Source organism: Protobothrops mucrosquamatus, unplaced genomic scaffold (assembly GCF_001527695.2).
Source record: "Protobothrops mucrosquamatus isolate PMUCROS unplaced genomic scaffold, P.Mucros_1.0 scaffold87, whole genome shotgun sequence".
NCBI lineage: Eukaryota > Metazoa > Chordata > Lepidosauria > Squamata > Viperidae > Protobothrops > Protobothrops mucrosquamatus.
The window spans coordinates 651,531-675,858 of NW_015386463.1; the positions used below are offsets into that span (position 1 = coordinate 651,531).

A 24,328-nucleotide genomic window follows, 5' to 3' on the forward strand; every position below is an offset into this window, starting at 1 on the left:
TTTATTACTGTTGCAGCATCTCCATGGTCACGTGATCAAAATTCAGACTCTTGGCAACTGACTCACATTTATGACCGTTGCAGTGTGCCGGGTTCATGTGATCACCTTTTGTGTCAATGGGAAAGCCAGATTCAGTTAACAACTGTGTCACTAACTTAACAACTGCAGTGATTCAGTTAACAACTGTGGCAAGAAAGCTTGTAAAATAGGGCAAAATTCATTTAACTGTCTTGGTTAGAAACAGAAGTTTTGGGCTCAATTGTGTCAAGGACTACCTGTACAGCACAGTGAATTTTTTGAAGAAATCCACTGTAAGACATTATTAGGACCAATCAAACTGTGAAAAGAAAGCTATGTGCTTTGTGAACATCACAATACTTGATCAAAGCAAAATTTTACATAATTTGCAAAGGGGGGAGAGAAAAGAGAGAGATGATTGAAGATTTAAAGAATCAGTATTTGCTCAGTTTATTCCAATGCTTAAGATTTTTGGACTAATCAGCAGTTTTACTCTCAATTTGAAGGACAAAAGCAGTTATTAATACCAGTTTATAGTCTTATGCAAAAGATACTGGTTCTTAGTTAGGCAGATAAATGGCAGCCTTGAAAATTTAGGCATGCAATTCAAACTGGTGCAATTGGACATCAAGCTTTTACAGGGCTCTAACTACATCCTTACATCCCTACATGCTAAACTCTTAACTTTTCCTCTGCAAGGATCAAACGGTTTACACAAGAAATGCATCCAAAGATGGAGCCACACTAAAATCAAGCAGCAATATCTATTCCTGAAATACCCGGTTTCCTAGATGCTAAGAAAATTTACCCAAGAGTTTGGTAAAGAACACCACAGCTTTTGAAAGAAACTTTACGGTTTTAGGCATTTTTGCCAAAGGCTGGTTGGTCCCTCCCCCTTTTTAAAAAAATTACAAATAGGTTAAAGCTGCTCTCTTTTCCTGTGCAGTCATTTTACTGTGTGTGTGAGAGGGGGGGGTGTATAAGTTGTTGTTTGTAAACGCTGATGCATTAACAAATATTAAGGAACAGAGTTTATTATCATAATATGTACAAAATATTCAAGCTGGACATTCTTCCATATAGCTCAATGCTGCATCCTTAACTACAGCATCTTATGATGTTCATCAACCTTCAAAAACATAGTTAGCATCATGGGGATGTGGGGAGGAAGAAAATCCCTTCTGTTCAATCTCCCTACTGCTGACAGACAAAAGCAGTATCTATGACCTGTGACATTCAAATCAAGCTTTTCTGATGATTTTTAACTTCTTTTAAGGACTACAGAAGATAAATGTAGCCACTGATGCTTGATTCTCATTCTTTTATCTTCTCATAATCCCTTTTAATAGGCCTTTATCCTCTTTTAGAATATTAAGGAAATTAGCATAAGAGGTACTCTTATTCTACATTTCATTAAAAGAATAATTTCAAAATCAGGCCAATGTCTTTAAGTGATTTCTCAGAATAGATATACCCGAGTAGGCAATAAATACATATTTAGATTGTATTAATATGTTTAAATGCCACTCTTAACAAATCCATCTGTGCATGCCTCCTTTAGATGTACATGTAGAGTCATTAATTTCCCAATTGTCAAAGCCAAAACATCTGGTTGCCTTGTGCATTATGAAGGGCAGAACTGACTTTCACACTGCTGGCTATTAAAATGTATAATCAAATCATACAGATTATAAAACAGTTTGCAATAAAAAATAAAATAGAAGGGTAAGAGTCTGTTTTCTTTGCCAGTGCCAGAGTAGGCTAATACATGTAACTGAAAATATTGTGGATTAAATCTAGGCATTAACCTAACTAAAATTTTCTTATCCCATCCTCCTATTGCCAGCCTTTTGAGTAACCCTGAAAGTGTTTTCTTGAATTTTAGAGACAATGTTGAGCAGACTAGTTAAACTGCAAGTACAAAATAGGAAGGGAAATATTGAATAAAATTGGGCAACAATATATTTGGCTCTATAGAGGATGCCCTGCCCACTATCCTGCAATATCCTTCCTCTTTAGGTCCCAAGTCTTCAATCATTTCTACCCAGCAAGGCCTCTTATCTTTCAAAGAACATTTTTATTGCCAATCAGGGGAGAAGTCCTGGATATTTGAACGTGTCCTGGAAATCTATTTTTATACCAAATGATCAATACTGCCTAATAATGGGTATGCATTCAATTTTTCAGAAGAAACCAGCATGGAGATATTTCTGCTTAACCATTTCTCAACAAACAGCATTAATACTTAATGCAAAAAGCAGTAACATTAAATGTGAGGGGAGACTGGGGTGTGAATTTGAACAGAAAATAAACAGCATTTGTTTAAATATATACTGTGCAATTGAATTTGGAACATGGAATTGCTTTATGTATTTTTCATGCCATAATCAATTGGCCTGGGGTGGAGGTAGGAAATATATATTTTTTTCCTTAGACGCTGAGGAGGAAAGTTAAGTTGTCTGAGGCTGTTTTTAGAGAGTATAAGGTTATTTTTGTTGCTTTTGCTCACTTCAACCAGATATTATTTACCCAGAGTTTAATGGCAAGCGGCTAGCCATGTGCATCAAAAAATAAATTTATCACTTAGGTTGGAGTTGGGGGTAGTTTAATGTCTTTTGTAAGAATTATCAGAATTGTGAAGTGTTGATAATTGTTATGAAATTTCCTGATGCGGCTCTGCAAATCATACTCAACAGAAATGTGTTTAGTCTTTATATTTATGCATTAAAATAAGCTGAGGTCAGATCTCAACTAATATAAGGACCACCTTTAAAAGAATTGGTTAACCAAGAGTATGGAGATTTTTTGCAAAAGCATTTTTTTACCTATAACTCAATCCTTTAACGAGCTTACTTCCCAGAAGATCCTGAATGATTCTTTTGGTTTCCTCTAGTAGATTTTTAGCAGCTGAGTCTGCTACAGCAATAGCAACAATGCGACCAAAATGTTGAGTCTTTAGAAAATCCTCAAGTCTTTTGCTGTCATTGTGAGATTCATGAGTATCAAACCTCTCCGTTTCCAAAACCTCTGCAGTGTCTTGGTCAATCACTCTCACGTGCAGAGCTCGGAAAAACTCATTTTCAAATGTGTAGGATCCAGAGGCCAGCCCTGAAGAATACAGAGTCTTTGACAAGGAAGTCCATGATAATTTCTGAGAGCCATGCAATTCCAGTGTTCCACCAGGGCCCACGCCCACAAATTTTTCACCAAATGTTGGCACATAATCACCTTCGTTTAATTTGCCGTATAAGATTATAGTTGCTTTGGACTTATAGCGACATTTTTCTGCTCCAATATGAAGCATTCCACCATCCTTTATCAGGATAAAACGTGTTTTCAGGGTAATATGTTTAGATCCATTTTCATCATCCCCAAAGACAAGTAATCCTGTAGGAAATAATATTGTTAGGTAAGCAATTCTTAAATATGTAACAACAACATATACATTGCTTTACGTGAGGACAGAAAATCACTGAGTACTCTCTGACCAGCACTATACAGATAACCTTTAGAGTAGAAATCCCAGGTTGCATAAAATACCATGAGTATATTTGGGGTTAAACTGGAGCTTTTGATATGTTTGTATCATACTTGCCAAAATACCCCCAAACAAACTGATAACTTTTTCTTACTATTAGCCATAAATGCTAATATGGCATTGATACGATAAAGCTGAAAAACCTAAGACTACTCTTTATAAAATCATTATTTACGAAAAGCAAGATGATGGTAAAGGTCCTTTATGGTTGTTCTTCAGGAATCTTCTGCTGACAGTCAATGTATGGCAGACTGTAACTTGGAAAGCACGAAGAATATATAGTATTAAGAATAAATTAATGAATGAAGGGAAAAATAAACATCTTCTGGATATTGAAGGTAAGAGAAATGGAAAGAATATAATATAATTGAAGAAAGATGGTCTGATCTTGCTGAGCAGGGTTGATTAATACATGCAGAGAGATAAAGGCTAAAAAGTATGCTAGAAAATATGATATTCTCTAGTTTGTTGTGGATCCATACAAAAATAGGAGTTCAAAGATAGATGAGCACTGTTTATTACATTCCACTAAATAATGGTAATGGGGAAAAAAAAACAAGTTTGGGGGAAATTGTGTAACATTCTGAATAAATGAGATAGGGGAAAGATTATTCCATTAGGTGATGTCAGTGCTTTTTTTCTAAAAAAAAAAAAAAAGGTGCCGGAACTCACACACGTCATACAACCCGCCTTGCCTACCCTACAAGGTTCCATCCAAAAAAGGTGCCGGAACTCCGTTCTGGGCGTTCCATGAGAAAAAAAGCCCTGGGTGATGTGAATGGATATCAGGAAGAAGAAAGTAGGGGAAAAAATTATCTGGATATTTGGAGACTCAAGAATAAATGAGATTGGTGGTGGCAAGTATCCGCTTAGAAATATATATGATTTAAATACTATTGACTTCATTTATATACATGGGGAATGAACGAATAAAAAAGCATGTCTGATTTGATTGTTTATGATGAAAGAGTTAAAAATTACGAAGGGCATTGAAAGTAATGAGAGGTTCTGAAGGTGAGACATAGCAGTCTTCAATGGTGTCAAGAGTGGAGCCTGTAGAAAAAATAGAATGGAAGAAGTACAAGTGAAAGGGAATTACTGCAGAGACAAAGGGCAAGCCCTGTTTGAATAGATTAGAATATAGATTACTCTCACTACAGAATAGATGGAAAATGGATATAAGAAAAGGGATGTGGAAATTGCTTACAACAGTGGTTTGCAGACAGGTGGAGGGGGGATGGTTCAATGCGACCAGCAGGCAAGTGTGTGCAGCTCCATTTGTGCGAATGGCATTTGTGCCCGCGTGCACGCCGCTCACCAAATGGAGCTGTGCACACACACGCTCACCTGCCACTTCTGTGACCTGGTTCCAAACGGGCTGTGGCCATGGGCCCCCTCTGGCTTAGAACCAAATGAAAATAATGTGTTATAGAATGCCATAGAACAAGGGTAGGCAACCTTGGCTCTTTTATGACTCGTGGACGTCAACTCTCAGAATTCCTGAGCCAGCCATGCTGGCTCAGGAATTCTGGGAGCTGAAGTCCACGAGTCATAAAAGAGCCAAGGTTGCCTACCCCTGCCATAGAAGAATACTGAGTTTCGCCAATGGGACGTATGAAAAATGTTTGGTAGAATGATGAATTGAAAGCTCTAGCTAAATGCAAAAATCTAGAATGATACAAATTTTTATACCTTTGTAAAATTTAATTTAAAGATGGGGAAATGTATAGAGAAATATTAAGGTCTGCCAATGATTATTGAAATACAGATTCAAAAGTACTGTGTTGTGATCTTTTGCAAAGAAGATAGGAGAATGTGTAAGAGAATGTTTCTGCCCGACTTGTTCAGCTGAAGTGAGAACTAGACATATCAGGATAAGTAAGTTGAAAGCAATGAGGAACGTGGGTGGTAGAACAAGAAGCAATATGCTATAATAAATAGGCAATGAATGAGTGTGGATTTAATTCAAAGTATGAAAGAAGTACATTCTTGGGGCTTGGTCATACAAAGGATGGATAAGGACTAAACAGCAGTGAAAAATGTAAATAGGCATTAAAATTTAAAGATATATTGTATGCTGTCTTGCTAAATATGGCCACTGTCTCGTAAAGTTATCAGTCAAGCTTATTGTGTAAGGTTCCTAAAACACTGATGGCTAAGCAGTATTTAATTTGCTTGGTATATCTGGCAGAGCAGCAAGAAATACAATAAAAGATGAGGGTGAAGGTTCGTTCTCCGAACATTTCATTACCAGGCTAGGTAACATCTTCAGCAGACTTTAGGGGATGTCAGTATCAGTGCTCTGTTTATAAGGCCCTCAGGTACGGGTGTGTAGAATGAAGGTCTTGTGATGGGTCAGGTGTGAGTCATCAGTGAGTCTTGTAATGGATCTTGTGAGGGTTTTTTTTACATCAGTCAGGGTCATTGGGAGGTGAACTGCTGGGGGGGCTTGCGTGGGTTGGTTGAGGGCCTGGCACACCACAAGCAATTCCATCAACAGACACACTGATCTACAACCAGCCTATAACCAATCACAAGACCCATTAAAAGACTCACTGATCACTCACACCTGGCCCATCACAAGACCCGTCTCATGACCCTCACTCGACACACCCATACCTGAGGCCCTTATAAACAGAAGAACACTGACACTTTGACATCCTTTAAACTCCACTGAAGATGTTACCTAGCCTGGTAACAAAATGTTTGGAAACGAACCCACAAGCTCAACCACAAGAAGCAACCTAGAACTAAGGAGAAATTTCCTGACAGTTAGAACAATCAAGCAGTGGAACCACCTGCCTCCAGAAGTTGTGCATGCTCCAACACTGGAATTTTTTAAGAAGAGACTGGACCATTTGTCTGAAATGATATAGGGTTTCCTGCCTGAGCAGGGGGTTGGACTAGAAGACCTCCAAGGTCCCTTCCAACTTGTTGTTGATGATGATGATAGTGATGATGCTCGGAGAACAAACCTTCACCCTTATCCTACACCTGAGCTACAAATATTTGCCACTATTGCATACAATAAAATATTCCACATAGTAATAAAGGCTAAAAATAGACACAAGAGCAGAAAAGAGCAAAGCAAAAAAATATATATGCAGATGTATAGGCCAAGATGGTTTTAAATAAAAAAAGGGATTGGCTAGAGATATACAGTTTTAATAGCTACTTAATGATGTCTTATTTACTACAGTTACAGTCAGAGTGAGAAAGAGAAAACTACTACAAAACTTGCTACAAATGGCGGAAACAAAACAAGTTACAAAATGGGTACCTGGTAGAATTTTTATCTAAATAAGAAAAAGAGAAAAAACAGTGTTCTCGGGCAAATAATCTGGGTGAGAGGAAACCTATCTTCTTTTTTGCCATTGTTTTCTACATTACACTTTACAGAGTTAACTGGTGTAATTTAGTGTGCATTTTCTCCCTTTGCTTCTTCCCAGAAATATTCTTGAGCAACTTTTCCAAATTGTTTCTACTGGCTTGGAACATTGGAAATTCTCACTTCAAACCCTCTAGGAGACAGCTTGGTCAACCACCGTTATATTTTATCAGACTAGCTGTGTGTTCTTCTCCAAAGGACAGGAAATGAACTGGGAGGAGACTTCCTTCTGGATAAAATTATTTGAAGTATCTATTCTAAACTTGTGTGGTTATTCAACCATTTTTTCCTTCTTCAGATATCACTTGCAGTAAATATGGATAACTGCCAAGATGCACAGCAATCCTGACATATGTGGATTTTTGTAATTGGCAGCACGACAGCTGTAATTTCTTGGAACTCTATTAATAGCCTGAACGGATAGTTTTTCAAAAGTTGTCAAATGAAATAACAANAGACCAGGGAAGAGCTATTTTGTGGGGAAATATTTTGAGAATTCAACGATGGGTCTCTAACCTGCAAATCTAATTCTGATCCTGAGAGCCAAACCTTGAGACGTCTGCAAGAGCTTGAGACCAAGATAAGACTGGATCTCACAGCAACAGGGGGCGTGTCAAAGTTTGGCTACTTGGTCTCAGGAGCAGGCATCCAATGGAAACCCACCGGTGGATTCTCCATCTCCTGTACTGGAGAAGAAGTACATTCTTGAGGCTTGGTCATACAAAGGATGGACAAGGACTAAACAGCAGTGAAAAATGTAAATATGCATTAAAATTTAAAGATATATTGTATGCGGTCTTGCTAAATATGGTCACTGTCTCATAAAGTTATCAGTCAAGCTTATTGTGTAAGGTTCCTAAAACACTGATGGCTAAGCAGTATTTAATTTGCTTGGTAAATTAAATACTTGCTTGGTAGAAATGATTGCTTGGCAGAGCAGCAAGAAATACAATAAAAGATGAGGGTGAAGGTTTGTTCTCCGAACATTTCATTACCAGGCTAGGTAACATCTTCAGCAGACTTTAGGGGATGTCAGTATCAGTGCTCTGTTTATAAGGCCCTCAGGTACGGGTGTGTAGAATGAAGGTCTTGTGATGGGTCAGGTGTGAGTCATCAGTGAGTCTTGTAATGGATCTTGTGAGGGTTTTTTTTACATCAGTCAGGGTCATTGGGAGGTGAACTGCTGGGGGGGGGGCTTGCGTGGGTTGGTTGAGGGCCTGGCACACCACAAGCAATTCCATCAACAGACACACTGATCTACAACCAGCCTATAACCAATCACAAGACCCATTAAAAGACTCACTGATGACTCACACCTGGCCCATCACAAGACCCGTCTCATGACCCTCACTCGACACACCCATACCTGAGGCCCTTATAAACAAAAGAACACTGACACTTTGACATCCTTTAAACTCCACTGAAGATGTTACCTAGCCTGGTAACAAAATGTTTGGAAACGAACCCACAAGCTCAACCACAAGAAGCAACCTAGAACTAAGGAGAAATTTCCTGACAGTTAGAACAATCAAGCAGTGGAACCACCTGCCTCCAGAAGTTGTGCATGCTCCAACACTGGAATTTTTTAAGAAGAGACTGGACCATTTGTCTGAAATGATATAGGGTTTCCTGCCTGAGCAGGGGGTTGGACTAGAAGACCTCCAAGGTCCCTTCCAACTTGTTGTTGATGATGATGATAGTGATGATGCTCGGAGAACAAACCTTCACACTCATCCTACACCTGAGCTACAAATATTTGCCACTATTGCATACAATAAAATATTCCACATAGTAATAAAGGCTAAAAATAGACACAAGAGCAGAAAAGAGCAAAGCAAAAAAATATATATGCAGATGTATAGGCCAAGATGGTTTTAAATAAAAAAAGGGATTGGCTAGAGATATACAGTTTTAATAGCTACTTAATGATGTCTTATTTACTACAGTTACAGTCAGAGTGAGAAAGAGAAAACTACTACAAAACTTGCTACAAATGGCGGAAACAAAACAAGTTACAAAATGGGTACCTGGTAGAATTTTTATATAAATAAGAAAAAGAGAAAAAACAGTGTTCTCGGGCAAATAATCTGGGTGAGAGGAAACCTATCTTCTTTTTTGCCATTGTTTTCTACATTACACTTTACAGAGTTAACTGGTGTAATTTAGTGTTCATTTTCTCCCTTTGCTTCTTCCCAGAAATATTCTTGAGCAACTTTTCCAAATTGTTTCTACTGGCTTGGAACATTGGAAATTCTCACTTCAAACCCTCTAGGAGACAGCTTGGTCAACCACCATTATATTTTATCAGACTAGCTGTGTGTTCTTCTCCAAAGGACAGGAAATGAACTGGGAGGAGACTTCCTTCTGGATAAAATTATTTGAAGTATCTGTTCTAAACTTGTGTGGTTATTCAACCATTTTTTCCTTCTTCAGATATCACTTGCAGTAAATATGGATAACTGCCAAGATGCACAGCAATCCTGACATATGTGGATTTTTGTAATTGGCAGCACGACAGCTGTAATTTCTTGGAACTCTATTAATAGCCTGAACGGATAGTTTTTCAAAAGTTGTCAAATGAAATAACAATGAACATGATAATTGTTGTAACTACCCAAAGTAGAGAAAAACAATCTTAGCAATGAGCCAATTCATACTACCTTAATTCAATGAATGTTTCCCTGGTCTTTTTAATCATACCAGATTTTAAAATGCAACATGATGGCTAGGATTGCCATAAGACTCTATGGATTTCTCTGGCAAAATAGGTTTCTTTGTGGATAACAATGACAAAAATGGAACCTTTGTGCCAATGAATGTTATTTATTGTAAGAAAACTGGCAAAAAAAATATTCATTTTTCTTCCTTTCAGTTAATAGCAGTACTGCTGCACACAACTATTAAAATAAAATAAAGACAATGTCAAGGGTCAAAGTCTAATAATGGAGACAAATGCATTAACTGTGTACATGATTGCCCAATTCGGGCATACAACTAGGGGAGATATTTTTTGTAAAAGAAATTAAGAGCATGTCTTTACTCATCTTATCCCAAAAGGCCAGTTTTCTGGACAAAAATGAATGAAGCTGGGGAAAACTTTACATAGATTAAAGAACGATGGGTGAGAACTATGCTTCTGTCATCTGAATAACTTTTAATGCACAATGTAGATTCCCCCCCCCCCAGATGCCTGCTCTATTCAGCAAATAACTGCAGCTAACACACAAATAAATAAAAATACTTGCCCTCGTCCCATTCAGTTTAGCATTATGAACAGCTTTGCATACCTCCATCCTGTATAACTATGGAATGCACAGTGGCATCCACATTCAGACGGAAGAGATCTCCTTTTTGGACTACGATTCTCTTTTCTCTATCATGTCCTGGATTCCAGTTTTTAAGGCGTGGATTTTGATCTGGACAATTCTCTGTAATACAGTGGGATAATAATTACAATTAAAGTACTATAGTGTTCAGAAAAGTAGTAGAGCAGTGATAATACACCACTTACTATGCTAATTTTTAATCAAATTAAAATGCCCACAATTGAAAACAAATTCCTATAGATGAATGGATATTTTAATGTTATAGTCCACTAAATTTTGAATATTCCACAAAACCTTGTCTGATGAGTAAGGTGCCCTTTCTTGCAATTTATGTACTGAAATCAAACTACATTGTAGATTAGTCTTCTCCAGACATGTTGGACTAAATTCTCAATCATCTACAAATGCCATAGCCACTGACTGATCTGACTGCTGTCATTAAATGTAGCTGAAGTCCTGACTGGGGATGACAAGGATCATTCTCAACAAGTACCGGTAGGGAAGGTGCTGATTGGAGAAGTCTTACTGAAGTAGGTATGTACCCAAAACTTTCTTTCCAGAACAAGCTCTACTAATTTAGGACCCCTCTAATTTAGACAGGAAACTATTAAGAGGTCCTCCCTTGGTTTTTCATCAGTAAATAAAATAACTCATTTGCTTTTAAAAATAATTTCATTTTTTGACAACTTCAGCATTTGGGAAATGTTTCAGGAAAAACAAATTTAACCACTACTAAAGTCACTTGAAGATCCTCCGACATGGCATTAGGGGCATTTATTCTACAAGATCTTAAAAACTTTTTAGTGATAGAAATTGCTAAATTCTGTAGTCCCCTTCTCTGTTCCAATATGTATAGCACATCTGAAAAAAAAACCTCTCTTCACTCTCAATTTTAGTATTATTTGTGTAAATACTCCTAGATTGGAAGTCATTGTTGTTGTAATTATTTTTCCTGGGAGGTCTTGTATAATTTTTTTAGATTTTTAACAAAAAAAACCCTGGTGTCCAGATCCTTATGACACAGATATGCAGATATGCACACAGTATACTAATTTAGCTTCGCTTTAAACAACACAAAATAAAAATGACTCTTTTTTGTTAAAAGCTTATTTGAGCAATGAATGCCAACAGATTTCTCTACCCACTAGGAGAGATTGTTATATTGTTAATTATCTGTGAGGGAGATATTAGCAATAGATGCAATAGATTAGCAACAAATGCAACTAACATGTAAGAATAGTTGAACATCACTCTGTGCATAAAACATTCTGAATCCTAAATGCCTAATCCGAAAATATTTAAGATTCCACAGGACTTCCCACTTTATATTACATTTCATATTGGCTCCCAGGAATATGAATAAATGGGAAAATGTGTTTTGTTCTGAGCCTGAAACAAGGCATCTCATTTAAAATATTCCATTAAAACATGTCAAGCTGCCTGAGGTTTGGCAGAAAAATTTAAGTGCCTCCATATATGTTGAAACAAAACTTTAAATGTTTTGACTGCTTGGACCATAGGAAACAATGGTAACACAGAAGTCTCTTTTACCTTTTTTATTATTTTATGATCCTAATAGATGAGGCAGGACACTTGTGCTGAATTTTACCAGGGAGCTAGCTTGTAAAAAGACTGGAATAAATAGGGGAATAAATTCAGTACTTTCTAAAAAAATTCCATTAGTTTTCTCCTCTTTCCTCTCCACCTTGTTGCTTTAACTTTCTTCCTTTTCTTTGGGATGTGTTAACTGAAGCAATGTGAAGAGACATGACTAGGTTGGTTCTTTACAACATAGGGAGACTTCTTCCCCTGTCTTAGTCTCATCCAACTTTCAAATCAATTGCTTTATCCGGGGTATGAGAACCACCTGGCAGAAAATGAATACCAGTCTATTAATTCAAATGGTATTTGCATGTATATGTTTCAAATGTTGCAAATACATTTGAAGCACATATATGCACAAATATACAACCTAAGTTGTGCACACAAGAAAATTTACCTAGTTGGGAACAAAGACAGGTTCCTCCTATCCCAGCATTTAAAGAACCACCTGCAGGTTTACTCTCCCAACCCCTATCACCCTGGCATTGACTGGCTTTGTAAAAAATCATAGAATCATAGGGCTGGAAGGGACCTGTGGAAGAGTCTTCTAATCCAATCTCCTGTTCAAGGCAGGAGACCATATACCATCCTGATCAAATGGCTGTCTAGTCTATTTTTGAAAACCTCCAATAATGGAGCACCCAACAACCCCAAGAAGTAAGTTATTCCATTGATTGGTTGCTCTCATTGTCAGAAAATTTCCCCTAGGTTATATCTCTCTTTGACAAGCTTCCACCCATTATTTCTTGTCATGCTCGCTGTTGCCCTAGATCAGGGGTAGGCAACCTTGGCTCTTTTATGACTCATGGACTTCAACTCCCAGAATTCCTGAGCCAGCATGGCTCAGCTTGGAAACTTCTCTCTTTCCCCTCAGTGCGGCTGGCTCAGGAATTCTGGGAGTTGGAAGTCCACGAGTCATAAAAGAGCCAAGGTTACCTACCCCTGCCCTAGATAACAAGTCAATCCCCTCTTCTTTGTGACAGCCCCTCAAGTACTGAAAGACAGCTATCATATCCCCACCAATCCTTCTCATTGATAGGCTAGTCGAGTATCTAGATTCTTCAACTGTTGCAATTTTTGCCTGACAGAATGGGAACATTACAGAAGGAATTGTTAGCTGCTATGGCCAGGAAAGAGTCTCCACCTGGAAAATCACCAAAAAAAAGCCACCCTTTCCTGATGGGCTGCCTGTATTTACATTGCTTAGTAGCAGGCAAAACAAAGGAATCCCTACTAATCGTGGGTACATCCTTACTCAGCAAAGTACTGTAACTGTTTATTTTGCAGTTAAAATGTGAAAGGGATAGAAAAACCTCAAACGAATCTTTGCAGCAAACTGTAACAAAGACTGCATCCACTATGCACAAGTGCATAATACAGACATCACACCCTTTTAAGTTTACAAATCAGAATAGGGGGGATCGTTTTGTTTTTTTACTTTTAAGTGCACTCTGAAGTTTCTAAAAAAAGAGGGTTGAAGAGTCATCACATGAATTCTAAACATTTATCAAACTAGTCAGTTATTCCTTTTAGTTTTTCAAATTTACAAAACAAAACCAGAATGGGTTTTTCAAGCAGCCAACCAAACCAAAGTAACCCATCAGCACAGAAAACTGTTAAAAGAGATGTTGATGGCTTGTTAGGTTTTGGGGTAGGTTGCAGAGAATTGATACTCTTTAGTCATGCTGATCAGAGTATTTCAGAGTGCATTTGAAGATACAGAGGCATTGCATGTGGGCAGGCATGTTGAATCTCAGCATCAACATTTTAAAATCCTGTTTTTAAAATCAAAGTTGACTGAGTAAGGCCACAGTGTCTTCATTCCCATGTAATACTAAGCTCTAAGATGCAAATCATGTTATCATGTTAGGTGACCAATTTTCAAACTAAGTAAATATTGAGTTTACATATTAAGCTAACCCTCAAACCAAACACTGATTTATGCAGAATGTGGAGGCCTCCCTATAGCAGCCATGCATTCCTGCAAAGAGACATGGTGCTTTAATGAATCATAGCCAGCTGCACATTGCACTTCTACACTTCCAAAAACCCTGACAGATAGATATGAGTTTGAACTGAACATCCTTTACGTGTGTGTATATGTGTGTAGGTATGTGTGTATGCATATTTATATAACTGTGTGTATGGATATGTGTGTATATTAACATTTTTTAAAAAGTGAGTATCAGAGTCACTCCTACACTAGAAATATCCAATGACATTTGGACTTTGTGAAAAATGTCAGGTACAAATAAGTCAGGTCCAGGTTACAGAAGCATGGAAATTAAATTTAACTTACATTATAATCTAATTAACATTAATTTTATTAAATATAGTGGTTTTCTTCCCAATTATTTAATGTCATAATTTGGCAGCAACTTTTGGTGGCCCTTTTGAGACTGGCTTGAGTTCCAGATTCTTTAATTAAGTGGCTTCGGAAAAAAGGTAAAGCTTGTATTTCTTGAGCTTTTGTGGCAAATGTGATGTAGTATAGAGTATAACATGCAGTTTTGTACTTCAGAGAGAGACATTTATGTATTGATGAGACTGCATCAAATATATTTTCAGAAAAAGACCAAAGACTAACTTTGGTCTTTCATGCTATTCATGCTAACCAACTCTTGTACCAATTAAAATATTTTCTGTGATTTTTCATGTATCAAAGAAATGAGATCTATTAAATACTGTCATCATTAAAAATTGCTATTTTCCAATTTAAGGATAATTATTTGTGCTTTATTATCATAGATAAAATAGTGTTCTTAAAATCTGTATAGTTTTCTTTACGTAACAGCAAAAAACTGGTTCCCCCCCCTCCCCAGTCAGTAGCAATATTCAATAAAGAGCACAACCTACTGAAACTTACCATCAGGAGCATACTTTGATGCTATGCCCAAAATAATTCCAAGTGCAATAAAAAATGAAAAGCTGGACATGGCAAAGCAAATAAATGTATTTTTGTGCCTATTCTTTCTGCTTGCTTCCGCTTGATAGCGTTGTCGATCTCCTGGAGAGGCTACTGTGGCACGAGCTTCCTGTCTTGCACAGGAAAATTTGGCTGAAGCTTGATTATTTGGAGGTGGTGGAGGACGAAGTGGGACAACTCTTCCTGGGACGTAACCAGATTTGTAGCTGCTTCCATTCTGTGCCTGAAGGAAGGAAGGAGAACTTCCCCTGGGACCAACGGTGTGCATGTTATACAATCACTATAACAAGAATAAGAAGGATTATTCAAGCAGCTGATGAAAGAATGGATACATGATTTTCAAAGAAAAATCTAAAATTACTTGCAATGAAAGGAGGCCCATCTTTTGTATAACATACCAAAAAAACATGAAACTAGTTTTCCAGTTTAAGCTGAGACTGACCTCAATTTATTTTTATATATATACATACGGAGATTTGTCAAGCAAATAAATGCATACGTTTGAGGAAACATGTTTGGAAATTTCACAAGCATTTAAACCATTTCAATCACTATATTCAATAACATAATATGACACACTATTGGGATGTTCTGTAAGTTAGCGATCTCCAACCTTTCTGGCTCCGTGGACCGGCAGTGGTGGCGGCAGTGGGGATGGTTTTGCACGCACATCCGCTTGCGCAATGGAGCTTTGTGCGCTCACCTGCTGCTTGTGTGGCCTGGTTCACAATGGGCCAAGGCCCCGTACAGGTCTGTGGACAGGGGATTGGGGACCCCTGCTGTAAATGCGTCCTTATCCATTGGCAGAGAAATCCATTAATGAACAGTTATCAAAATTTACCTCGTGTACCCTAAATTATATTAGGTTTTTCTTTGTCAAACTATTTAGAATGATGGCACAGAACACAAGGAGACTCTAGATTCTGAATACAATTTTATCTCAGCTTGTGATTTATTTAGAATATGATTGGTGCAAGTTTTAAACTTTGTATTTATTGTGGTACAGGGAGCCAAGTGTTAGATAATCAATACAGATTTATATTTTTTTGCCTTTCAGGTCATTGTAGACTTTTTTTATCTAGATATGCAAAAATAATTCAACAAATATTCAATTATGTTCAAAACTGGAATAATTAAAACATGATAAAAATTGGATTTGGAATATGAGAAAAGATTATCATAAATATGGATTATGATTGTGTGTATATTTATATAGGCGTGGCAGTTATTTTGGTCAGTGAAGATCAGAACAGAAGTCTAGTAATGAAACCATAAATCTTATATGTAAATTTTCTTTCAATTGCATGCTAATCTAAGAAGGTATTTGTGTCCCAGCTCATGAATAGATATCAGAATATGTAAATACTTTGCTTATATCAACTAGTTTACTGAATATTTTTCTTGAAGGCAAGAAAATCCTCATCATATATCAGTGAAATAGTGATTGATAATACCATTTTCTAATCTATTGTCTGGCTCGCTACCAAGCCATGAAAATAAGAGATTCTAATTATTTTATTGGTATCAAAATACAACAGTGTACTTTTTTCTTGACGTATTCTAATCACATATAACATTGTCACTTCAAATATTACTACTCTTTCATTCTTGATATCATTCTTGGTCTTTATGATGACTTTAAAAGTAAAGCGGATAAATTTGAATGTAAAATCATTGTTTTATACTGGCACACAATGAAAGTAAATAGCTCCCTTGGATTTTATCTAATCTTAACTTTTTAGATTCATCTACAAATCTACTATACCAACCTTGCCCATGCTTGTGCTTTCTAGATGTGTTGGCCTTTCTACTTCACTAATTTGCATCAGCATATAGTAGGCACCAGGAAGGTATATTTAAGCTAATTTGATATACCGGTAACATGTCTTCACTAAAGGTAGGCCATGCTTTATTGAAGAATACATAAAGCAGCGGTTCCCAACCTTTTCTATACCCCGCATCCCTAGAACGCTTCTGATATATTCTGGTACCCCTTACAAAAGTTCAAAATAATGGCAACAAATTATGCATATACACTATAATTCTGAAATTTCTAAGCCTAAGTTTTTGCACCCTGTGGAATATCGTCTCATACCCCTGGTTGGGAACCCCTGACATAAAGACTATATAAAGATCCTACTGGATTAAGGTGAAGTCCTATAGGAAACTAATCTTCAGAAACTTAAAAAATAGAAATGTTAGCAAGACTCCTTTCATTTCACAGCCTATCAGCAATTGAAATAGAAATAGGTTGACTCAATACTTGGAAGTTTCACAATACCAACAAGATGACTAGTCATAAATTATTGGATATATATAATCAGATCTTTTCAAATTTATAAACATGCAAAGACTTAAATTTTAAAACCTGCAGAACAGCAAGAACTATATGGCACCAGAACTCTCTCAATAAGCTACTTCCAGCTCCAGTTGATCCGTAAAATATATGCTGAAGCTTCTTTCTTTGTGTACACAACAGCATAAGATGATCACTCAATGCCTCTCACTTCATTAATTCATTCTGTTAAGCATCTGGGGCTAAATGTGTATATATATCTTTGTCTAAGGAGTGAGGACTGTTTGCAATAAAGTCTAACAGTTCAAGTATAATCATGCTTTATTTTTAATATCAAAAATGGCAGTTCAAAATTGCAATACATCAATATAGATGTATTAGGAAATATACCATTATGTTTCAACTCAGAGAAGACAATGTTTGTGAGGCACACACACAGAACAAAATAGTAAAAAGAGGTGCAATTTCCTTCCATATATAATCAGTTCAAGAACAATTTAAAAAAACCCTCAATCACTGGGACGGGGTGGATAGATGGAAAAATAGCTTATTCTGAAAGCAAATTATATGGATTATTCCTTTGTTTTAAGTAAGAAACAAAGTTGATATCAACAATTAATTGGATTGCATTTTAGAACTTTTAAAAATAATACAGGTTTAAGCTATGACTGCATGCATTTCTAACTGCAACATGTGCTGATAACACAAGTGTCATTGTATCCTGAAAAAAGTTCTGGAAATTTCTTTTTCAGAGCAAAGGTTCTTCTGGGGCTTTACAAAAAAATACAGCCTAATTCCCACTTTAAGGCTTTCAATCTAAAAGGTAACAAAGGGAACAATTAGTTCCTTGATTTTACCTTTTCTGCTATTCTTATTTGAATGCTTCAGTAGATTGTTCAATATTAAACTCTGATTTTCAAACACTTATCAAAAGAGACATGGTGCAATCAGACTTTTAACCTTCTTCAAATGGTAAAGTTGGAAGATTGTCAGTTCTGAAGAGTTTATTGCAAACAGCCCTCACTCTTAGACAAAGGTGTATATACACATTTAGCCCCAGATGCTTAACAGAATGAATTAATGAAGTGAGAGGCATTGAGTGATCATCTTATGCTGTTGTGTACACAAAGAAAGCTTCAGCATATATTTACAGAGTTTCTGCTAATGGAAGAACAATACAGCATCCCCCATGGTCATGTGGTCAAAATTTGGTGCTTGGTAACCGGAATATATTTACAATTGTTGCAGCATCCTGGGGTCATGTGACTGCTATCTACAATCTTTCCATCTGGCTCCTGACAAGCAAAGTCAAGGGGAGAGCCCAGTTCACTTAATTACCACATGATTAATTTAATACATTGATTCACTTAACAAGGCAAAAAGGTTGTAAATTTGGTGTGACTCACTTAACAACTGCCTTGCTTAGGAACAGAAATTCTGGCTGCAATTGTGCTTATTAGATTATCCATAGTCAATATTGTATTCTTTAAGAGGTACAGAAATTTCTTCCTTTCCAATGAGAATCCTTGTTCATTCAGCATCAGCTACTTGTAAATGTTTGAAGCACTTGTGTTAAAAATGCATTGTTTCAAGAATTAAGGATTCCTATTAAGTTTTAATTAATCAATTAAACTTTGTAGCCTATTTAGATAATTAAATTCTATGTTGACTATGCCGCATGCTGAGTGCAAATAAAAGATACTTTCAAACTAGCCTTTGGCTATAGTCTTAATTATGCCTTCACCCACAGCTTTTGTACCAATTAGCTTTATACTATCATAGTTAATGCCAGCATATTACACTATCACTGTAAAACTCATTTCTACATGTTACTGCCAGTATTATCTTTTATAATTGAATGAGCATGCTAACTATTAAAACTAGATAGGCGCCTATCTAATGCTTGAGTATTCCCACATGAGAAGAACATCTCAAAAGCTGTAGGAATAAGTTTTCCTTTTGCCTAATTTCATTACACTGAGTATTTTTACTTAGTTTTGGCTAGGAAAATTTTTCATTTTGTTTCAGCAAGAATGCACATGCCAGAAGTACCCACACACCATCTTGGCACAAGTAAGGAATGTAGTACTTTCCATTAAAGAATTCAAGATGTATTAACAGACTTTTAAAAGACGTAGCTTTTTGGCTCATGAGAACTTTCACTGTCTGTTGGATACAACTCTGTATTTCATACAGTTCAATTCTGTGCGTATAAACGCAGTGTCTAATAGAGAGAATTTTGAACAGTTCTATCCTTGGCCATCTCTTGGTTTTCCTAAAAGGATGTTAGAAAATGCATTTGTTTTGGCCATCTATCACTTTTCCCAAAATCAAGAGTGTAGGGCAGCTAATATCAAGCAAGAGCTTGTTTGAAGGCTCTCTAATTGGGGATGTTCTAAATGCTGGCAGGTCAATGACTTCCAAGTGCTCATATTGCTCCATAGCAATTCCATCCTGGAAAGTAGATGGCAGAGATGGCATTTTGGCCCTGTGACAATAAGCCATCGAGGGGACCAACCTGTGGGCGACATCCCATTTGCCATTCTTGAATAGTATATCATCTGCAATAGATGGACTGCCTACAACACACAGAACATGTGTATATGTATGAGTTTATGTATGTATGTATGAATGTATGTGTGTGTGCCTTTGTGTGTTTCTTATGTTGAGTTCCTTTCCTAGAGATTCTTGAGAGAAGCTACGTAGCCCAATCCAGTATTAGCCTGGAATTCTTCAGATGCGGATTACAACTTCCATCAATCCCACTTTGTATAGTCAATAATCAATGGCAAGTGGTATTACTATTGGCAATAGTCTACACCAGTTGTTCCCAATCAGCATGGCTGGCTGAAGAATTCTGGCAGTTGAAATCCACATGTCTTAAAGTTGCCAAATTGGGAATCCTTAGTCTACTCTATACAATTCTGGTATAGACAGGATTAAGCTGCATGGGTGTAAGACAATTCCTCCTCAGCAACAGCAGCTTAAAAGGATTTTCTTAACATAAAACACCACTTCTCCTCCAATTCATGTCAAAAGCACAAAAAGAAATTTAATATCTCCACTTCTACTCTGTGCGATGGTTAGTATTTAAGCTACAACCATCAAGACCAGAAGTTGATCCTCCATGAATTTGGGTAGACCCCTTTTAAAACCACTTAAGCTGGTGCAATCAATTGCGGCAGATTTAAAAGGACTTTCTATGATTTATCTTGAATCTCAGTTTCAGTAGATGACACCAAGATTTAATATTGAGAGAAGACAAAGAATTCTTTCCACATACCACATGCGTTTTCCCCCTGAGGTAAAAGCTGCCAATTCTAGTCTACATATTTTAATTTTCTAATAATTTCAGCACTCTTCTCATATTCCCAATGCCCTTCTTGAGTTCAGTGACCAAGTATATACACAGCATGTCAAGGTTCTTATAACAACATTATTCAATTAGCCCAATTAGGTGGGAGCACTTAGCTGACCTTCCATGAGCTCAAAAAAAAAAAGGACCCAATTATCTTTGGATGAAAAGCAAGAGCTTAAGTTTCAGTTCAAGTTTTAAACTTGAAGTTTAAAAGGCATGTCCAGTCTTTTCCCTCTACTGGAAAAGGCAGAAGGAAAAAAAGAGATCAACATCAAGGAGGGTGGACTCAGTTTCAGTGATGATAGCTGGACCACTGGAAGATCTGGAAGGTCAGGTTAGAGACCCACATCATCAGGGAGAAAACCCAAGTGTTGCCAAGAGTTGATTTGGGTTTGATGGCACATAATCAATCAACCAGTGGCCACAGCTGCCTGAGGTAAGCCACTGGTAAGGAATGTGGAAGCTGTAGACCACAAAGAGCTCCTAACTGAGGTGGAGAATTTCTAAAGAAAAGAAAGGGGGGGGGGTGAAGAAATGGCTTTACGTTTTTGTTCCACGTTCTTTATAAATAAATAAAAAAGTGAATTCTGAAATATTCTCGCTCCGCTAAGCAGTGCTGTAGGAGCAGCTGTTAGCAAGAAGCCAGACACCAACCACCACCGAGAAAATGGGTGAAAAGGCTGGAGTAGGGCACTCAAGAGAAGGGAGGACTGTCGAGGGGGTTAGCTTAACAAAACAGCCCTGGGAGAGAAGGGCAGCTCGTGGCCACCGCTTGCGTACAACAGGCATATTTTGGCCTTCAGCGAGGAGGAAAAGGGAGAGAGCGTGACCCCAACTCTGGGGTTGGGGGCAACTTTTTATTTTCTTCCTTCGGAGGTTGCAAGGAGGCAGGGCAGCTGCTCTGCATTTGAAAGAAAGCTCGCCGGATACCGAGCAGGCGCCTCTGCAGCCAAGGCGGGAGAAGGGCGAGAGGCAGGCAGCGAGCGAAGAAGAAGAAGAAGGAAAAAAAAAAGGTATGGGAGAAAAGATCCCGAGGAAGACCGAAAGAGCCCGGAGGGGGAAGGAGGCAGAGCGGGAAGTCCAGTTGGTGTGGCGGGGAGGGGGGAGGGGGGAGGGAGCCCAGAAGAGCTCTCCAGGAATGCGGGGCGCGCTGCTGCTGCTGCTGCTTTCCAAAAGATCCCGGAGGGAAGCGCCTGCCCAGCGGGAAGGAGGAAGGCGGCACTTACCGGGGCCTCGAGGACGGCGGGAGGAAGAGGAGACGGCGGGTAAGAGGAGCTCAGGGCGGAGGTGGCTGAGGCATGGTGTCCTCTCTCATACACCGCAGCCGCTTCTCCCAATGGCACCGAACCCCCCTCGCGCCCCGCTGGCGGGGAAACAGCCCTGCCCGACGCTCCGCCCAGTCGGCTGCAAGCGCCTCCTTCGCCCTCTTTCCGCTCTCCTCCCCGCAAGAGCATTTGCCCGCGTCTCGGCGGGACTCTGCCAGCCTTCCTTTCTTCCCTCTGCTTGGCGGGGTGGAGCCTTCCGCGACGTCCCTCCCCGGCTGTTGGGGGGGCGGGGGAAGAACAGAGGGAGAGCGGCGCCCAGGGAGGCTTCACGCCCTTCTCCTGGAAAGGAGTCGCTGTGGGCGGCGCGCGGCGGTTATGTGCGCGAGGGGAACCGCGATCGGCTTCGGGAATGATTTTAACACTCCGACCGTTCGCGTTTCCAGCTCGGAAGTGCTCGGCGTGTTTCGGTGTGTGTGGTGGGGGGGCTTACCTAAGCGCTCCTGGGATTGCAACGAGCGTGAAGGATGCACGGCCGATTCGGAAATCCTTAACCAAGCAAGAGGCACGGCCCGCTTTCGCCCACGCGCGTTGTTTTTTGCTGCTGCTTCCCCTCCGGCGAAACTAGATTTGCAGGGCTTTTTGAACAACGCAAAGCCTTGCAGCGACTTGCTGCTGAGGCGACGGGGAGATTAAAGATCGGAAAACATCCTCGCTTCTACCCAAAACAACACCTGACGCCTTTTGGAGCAACGGCGAGGCACACTGTGGCGCGTTAAGTCCGTTGACACGCGTTCCTCCTACACCGCCGTCGTCGCTTTTCACGTCGCCCCCCCCCCCCCCCGGGTTACGGGCTCCTTAAGACTGGAAGCGGCCGGGCGAGAATACAGCAGCTGAGAATAAATTGAAATAAACTGACCCCGTTGTCCGGTTTAATCGGAAGCAAACAGTTTCATTGCATTTAATACTTGGCTACTTGCAATGTGCTCGCGATTGTGGTGGTCGCCTTCCAGAGCCCTCAGAACGTGCGAAAGAACTGGCCAATCTTGAATCTACTCCACATAGTTAACAAAAGAGCTACTCATCTTCCACTAATTACTTAGTTTCTTTCTCCCGTCGCGGTGGTGAAAGCGAGCCCTTTTTTACACAATTATTTCCTCGCTTTACGACGGAAGGGTTTATTCCTCGAACGCCACTCGCTCCTTTGATTTGTACACGAAGCAATCGGAGCTTGCGTGAGGAGCCAGGAGCCCGTTAGCAGGACTGCTATTGTCCCTTCATCCTGTCAGATGGAGGCGACTGCTAGTTGTGAAGAAAATTTCGGTTACTGCAAGGCCGTAGACGAGGGCTTCCCCTCCCACAAGTGGTTTCGAGATAACCCTGTCATGCTACCGGTTTTGTGGTTGTTGCCTCTGGGGGCGCATATGGCCCCCCTCAACGACCTCCAGTTGTCAAATGGAGGAACTGTCACCAAACCGAGGCGGGTTTTCTTGAGTTTCTACAGAGAAACTAACAAAGAACAGGTTCTATTAGGATATTCAGGTCTAGTCAACTTCACAGCCACTACAGAATCCAGGACTTCTCTCTGTTTAGGGCAGGGGTAGGCAACCTCGGCTCTTTTATGACTCATGGACTTCAACTCCCAGAATTCCTGAGTCAGCTATGCTGACTCAGGAATTCTGGGAGCTGAAGTCCATGAGTCATAAAAGAGCCGAGGTTGCCTATCCCCTGGTTTAGGGGTACTCAAGAAAGCACCTTATCTCCTAACTATCCCAGCCCTGCAATAGTGAATGGCTCCACAGGAATTAATGCAGTTACTAACAAGCCCATAACCAGGTTTTGAAAATAGTTTTAAATCAAGGACTTCAATTGCAAAAGTAAAAAAAACATTACAACTGGATAAACCTGCGTTTGACTAATGTTCTATTCCTCCTATTCTATTGTTGATATTTTTAGGAATGGCAAGGTATTTTTTCATTTATTTTCTGAGTTGTTCCTTAATGAATTTAGTTTAACAAAGACCAACTGCACATATTGTGTACTTATTGTATTAACTTTGCCAGTATTTTCCTTATATATATTTAGTAGTTTTTGAGCACTAGTCATAGAATAGCCTCATGTGAATGGAAGGCCCCATGTTAGTTCAGTTCATGGCAGCCCAAAGCAGTCTTTTATCCTGTTGCTTCAGATCATTGGCTGCCACTGATTGGGATAGCACTGGCTTTTCCCTTTCTAGTTTACAGTGTAGGATGGCCAAGCAAAACAGCATAAGTTACTGTCCTAGGATTCCTTGATAAGCTTTCTAAGGTAAAATCCCCATAAAGACTCTGAAAAATACTGCCTTTAATGTAACAAAGTACTACTTGTATATGTCTACTTTCGGGAGCACAGAAAACAAATGACTTGCTTGGAAACATGAAGTTGTATCCTTGACTTGATCAGAATTGTTTTTACTGTAAACCGCCATAAGTCAATTTATCTGAACTAATAACATATTATACCTAAAGACCATGAATGGATGAAGTTAGTGGATATCCATGCAGTTCCTCAATAACTGAAATGAAGAAATAACTTGGGTTCTCTTTTTAAAGAGAATGTTAGTATATATGACTTA

General features: G+C 38.9%; 1 protein-coding gene across 1 annotated transcript in view; it reads right to left on the reverse strand.

Annotated features, from left to right (window-relative positions):
- The window catches only part of CEMIP2 (cell migration inducing hyaluronidase 2), a 63,490-nt gene extending 41,696 nt beyond the window's left edge, over nucleotides 1-21,794 (reverse strand). Inside the window, exons 1-4 of the mRNA XM_015812481.1 lie at nucleotides 21,679-21,794; nucleotides 14,739-15,078; nucleotides 10,232-10,372; nucleotides 2,844-3,405 (exon numbers count right to left, since the gene is read on the reverse strand). Of these exons, the coding sequence (XP_015667967.1) occupies nucleotides 2,844-3,405; nucleotides 10,232-10,372; nucleotides 14,739-15,066 (1,031 nt within the window). The 5' untranslated portion in view covers nucleotides 15,067-15,078; nucleotides 21,679-21,794. The remainder of the gene's footprint in view (nucleotides 1-2,843; nucleotides 3,406-10,231; nucleotides 10,373-14,738; nucleotides 15,079-21,678) is intronic.
- Between the last annotated feature and the right edge of the window lie 2,534 nt (nucleotides 21,795-24,328).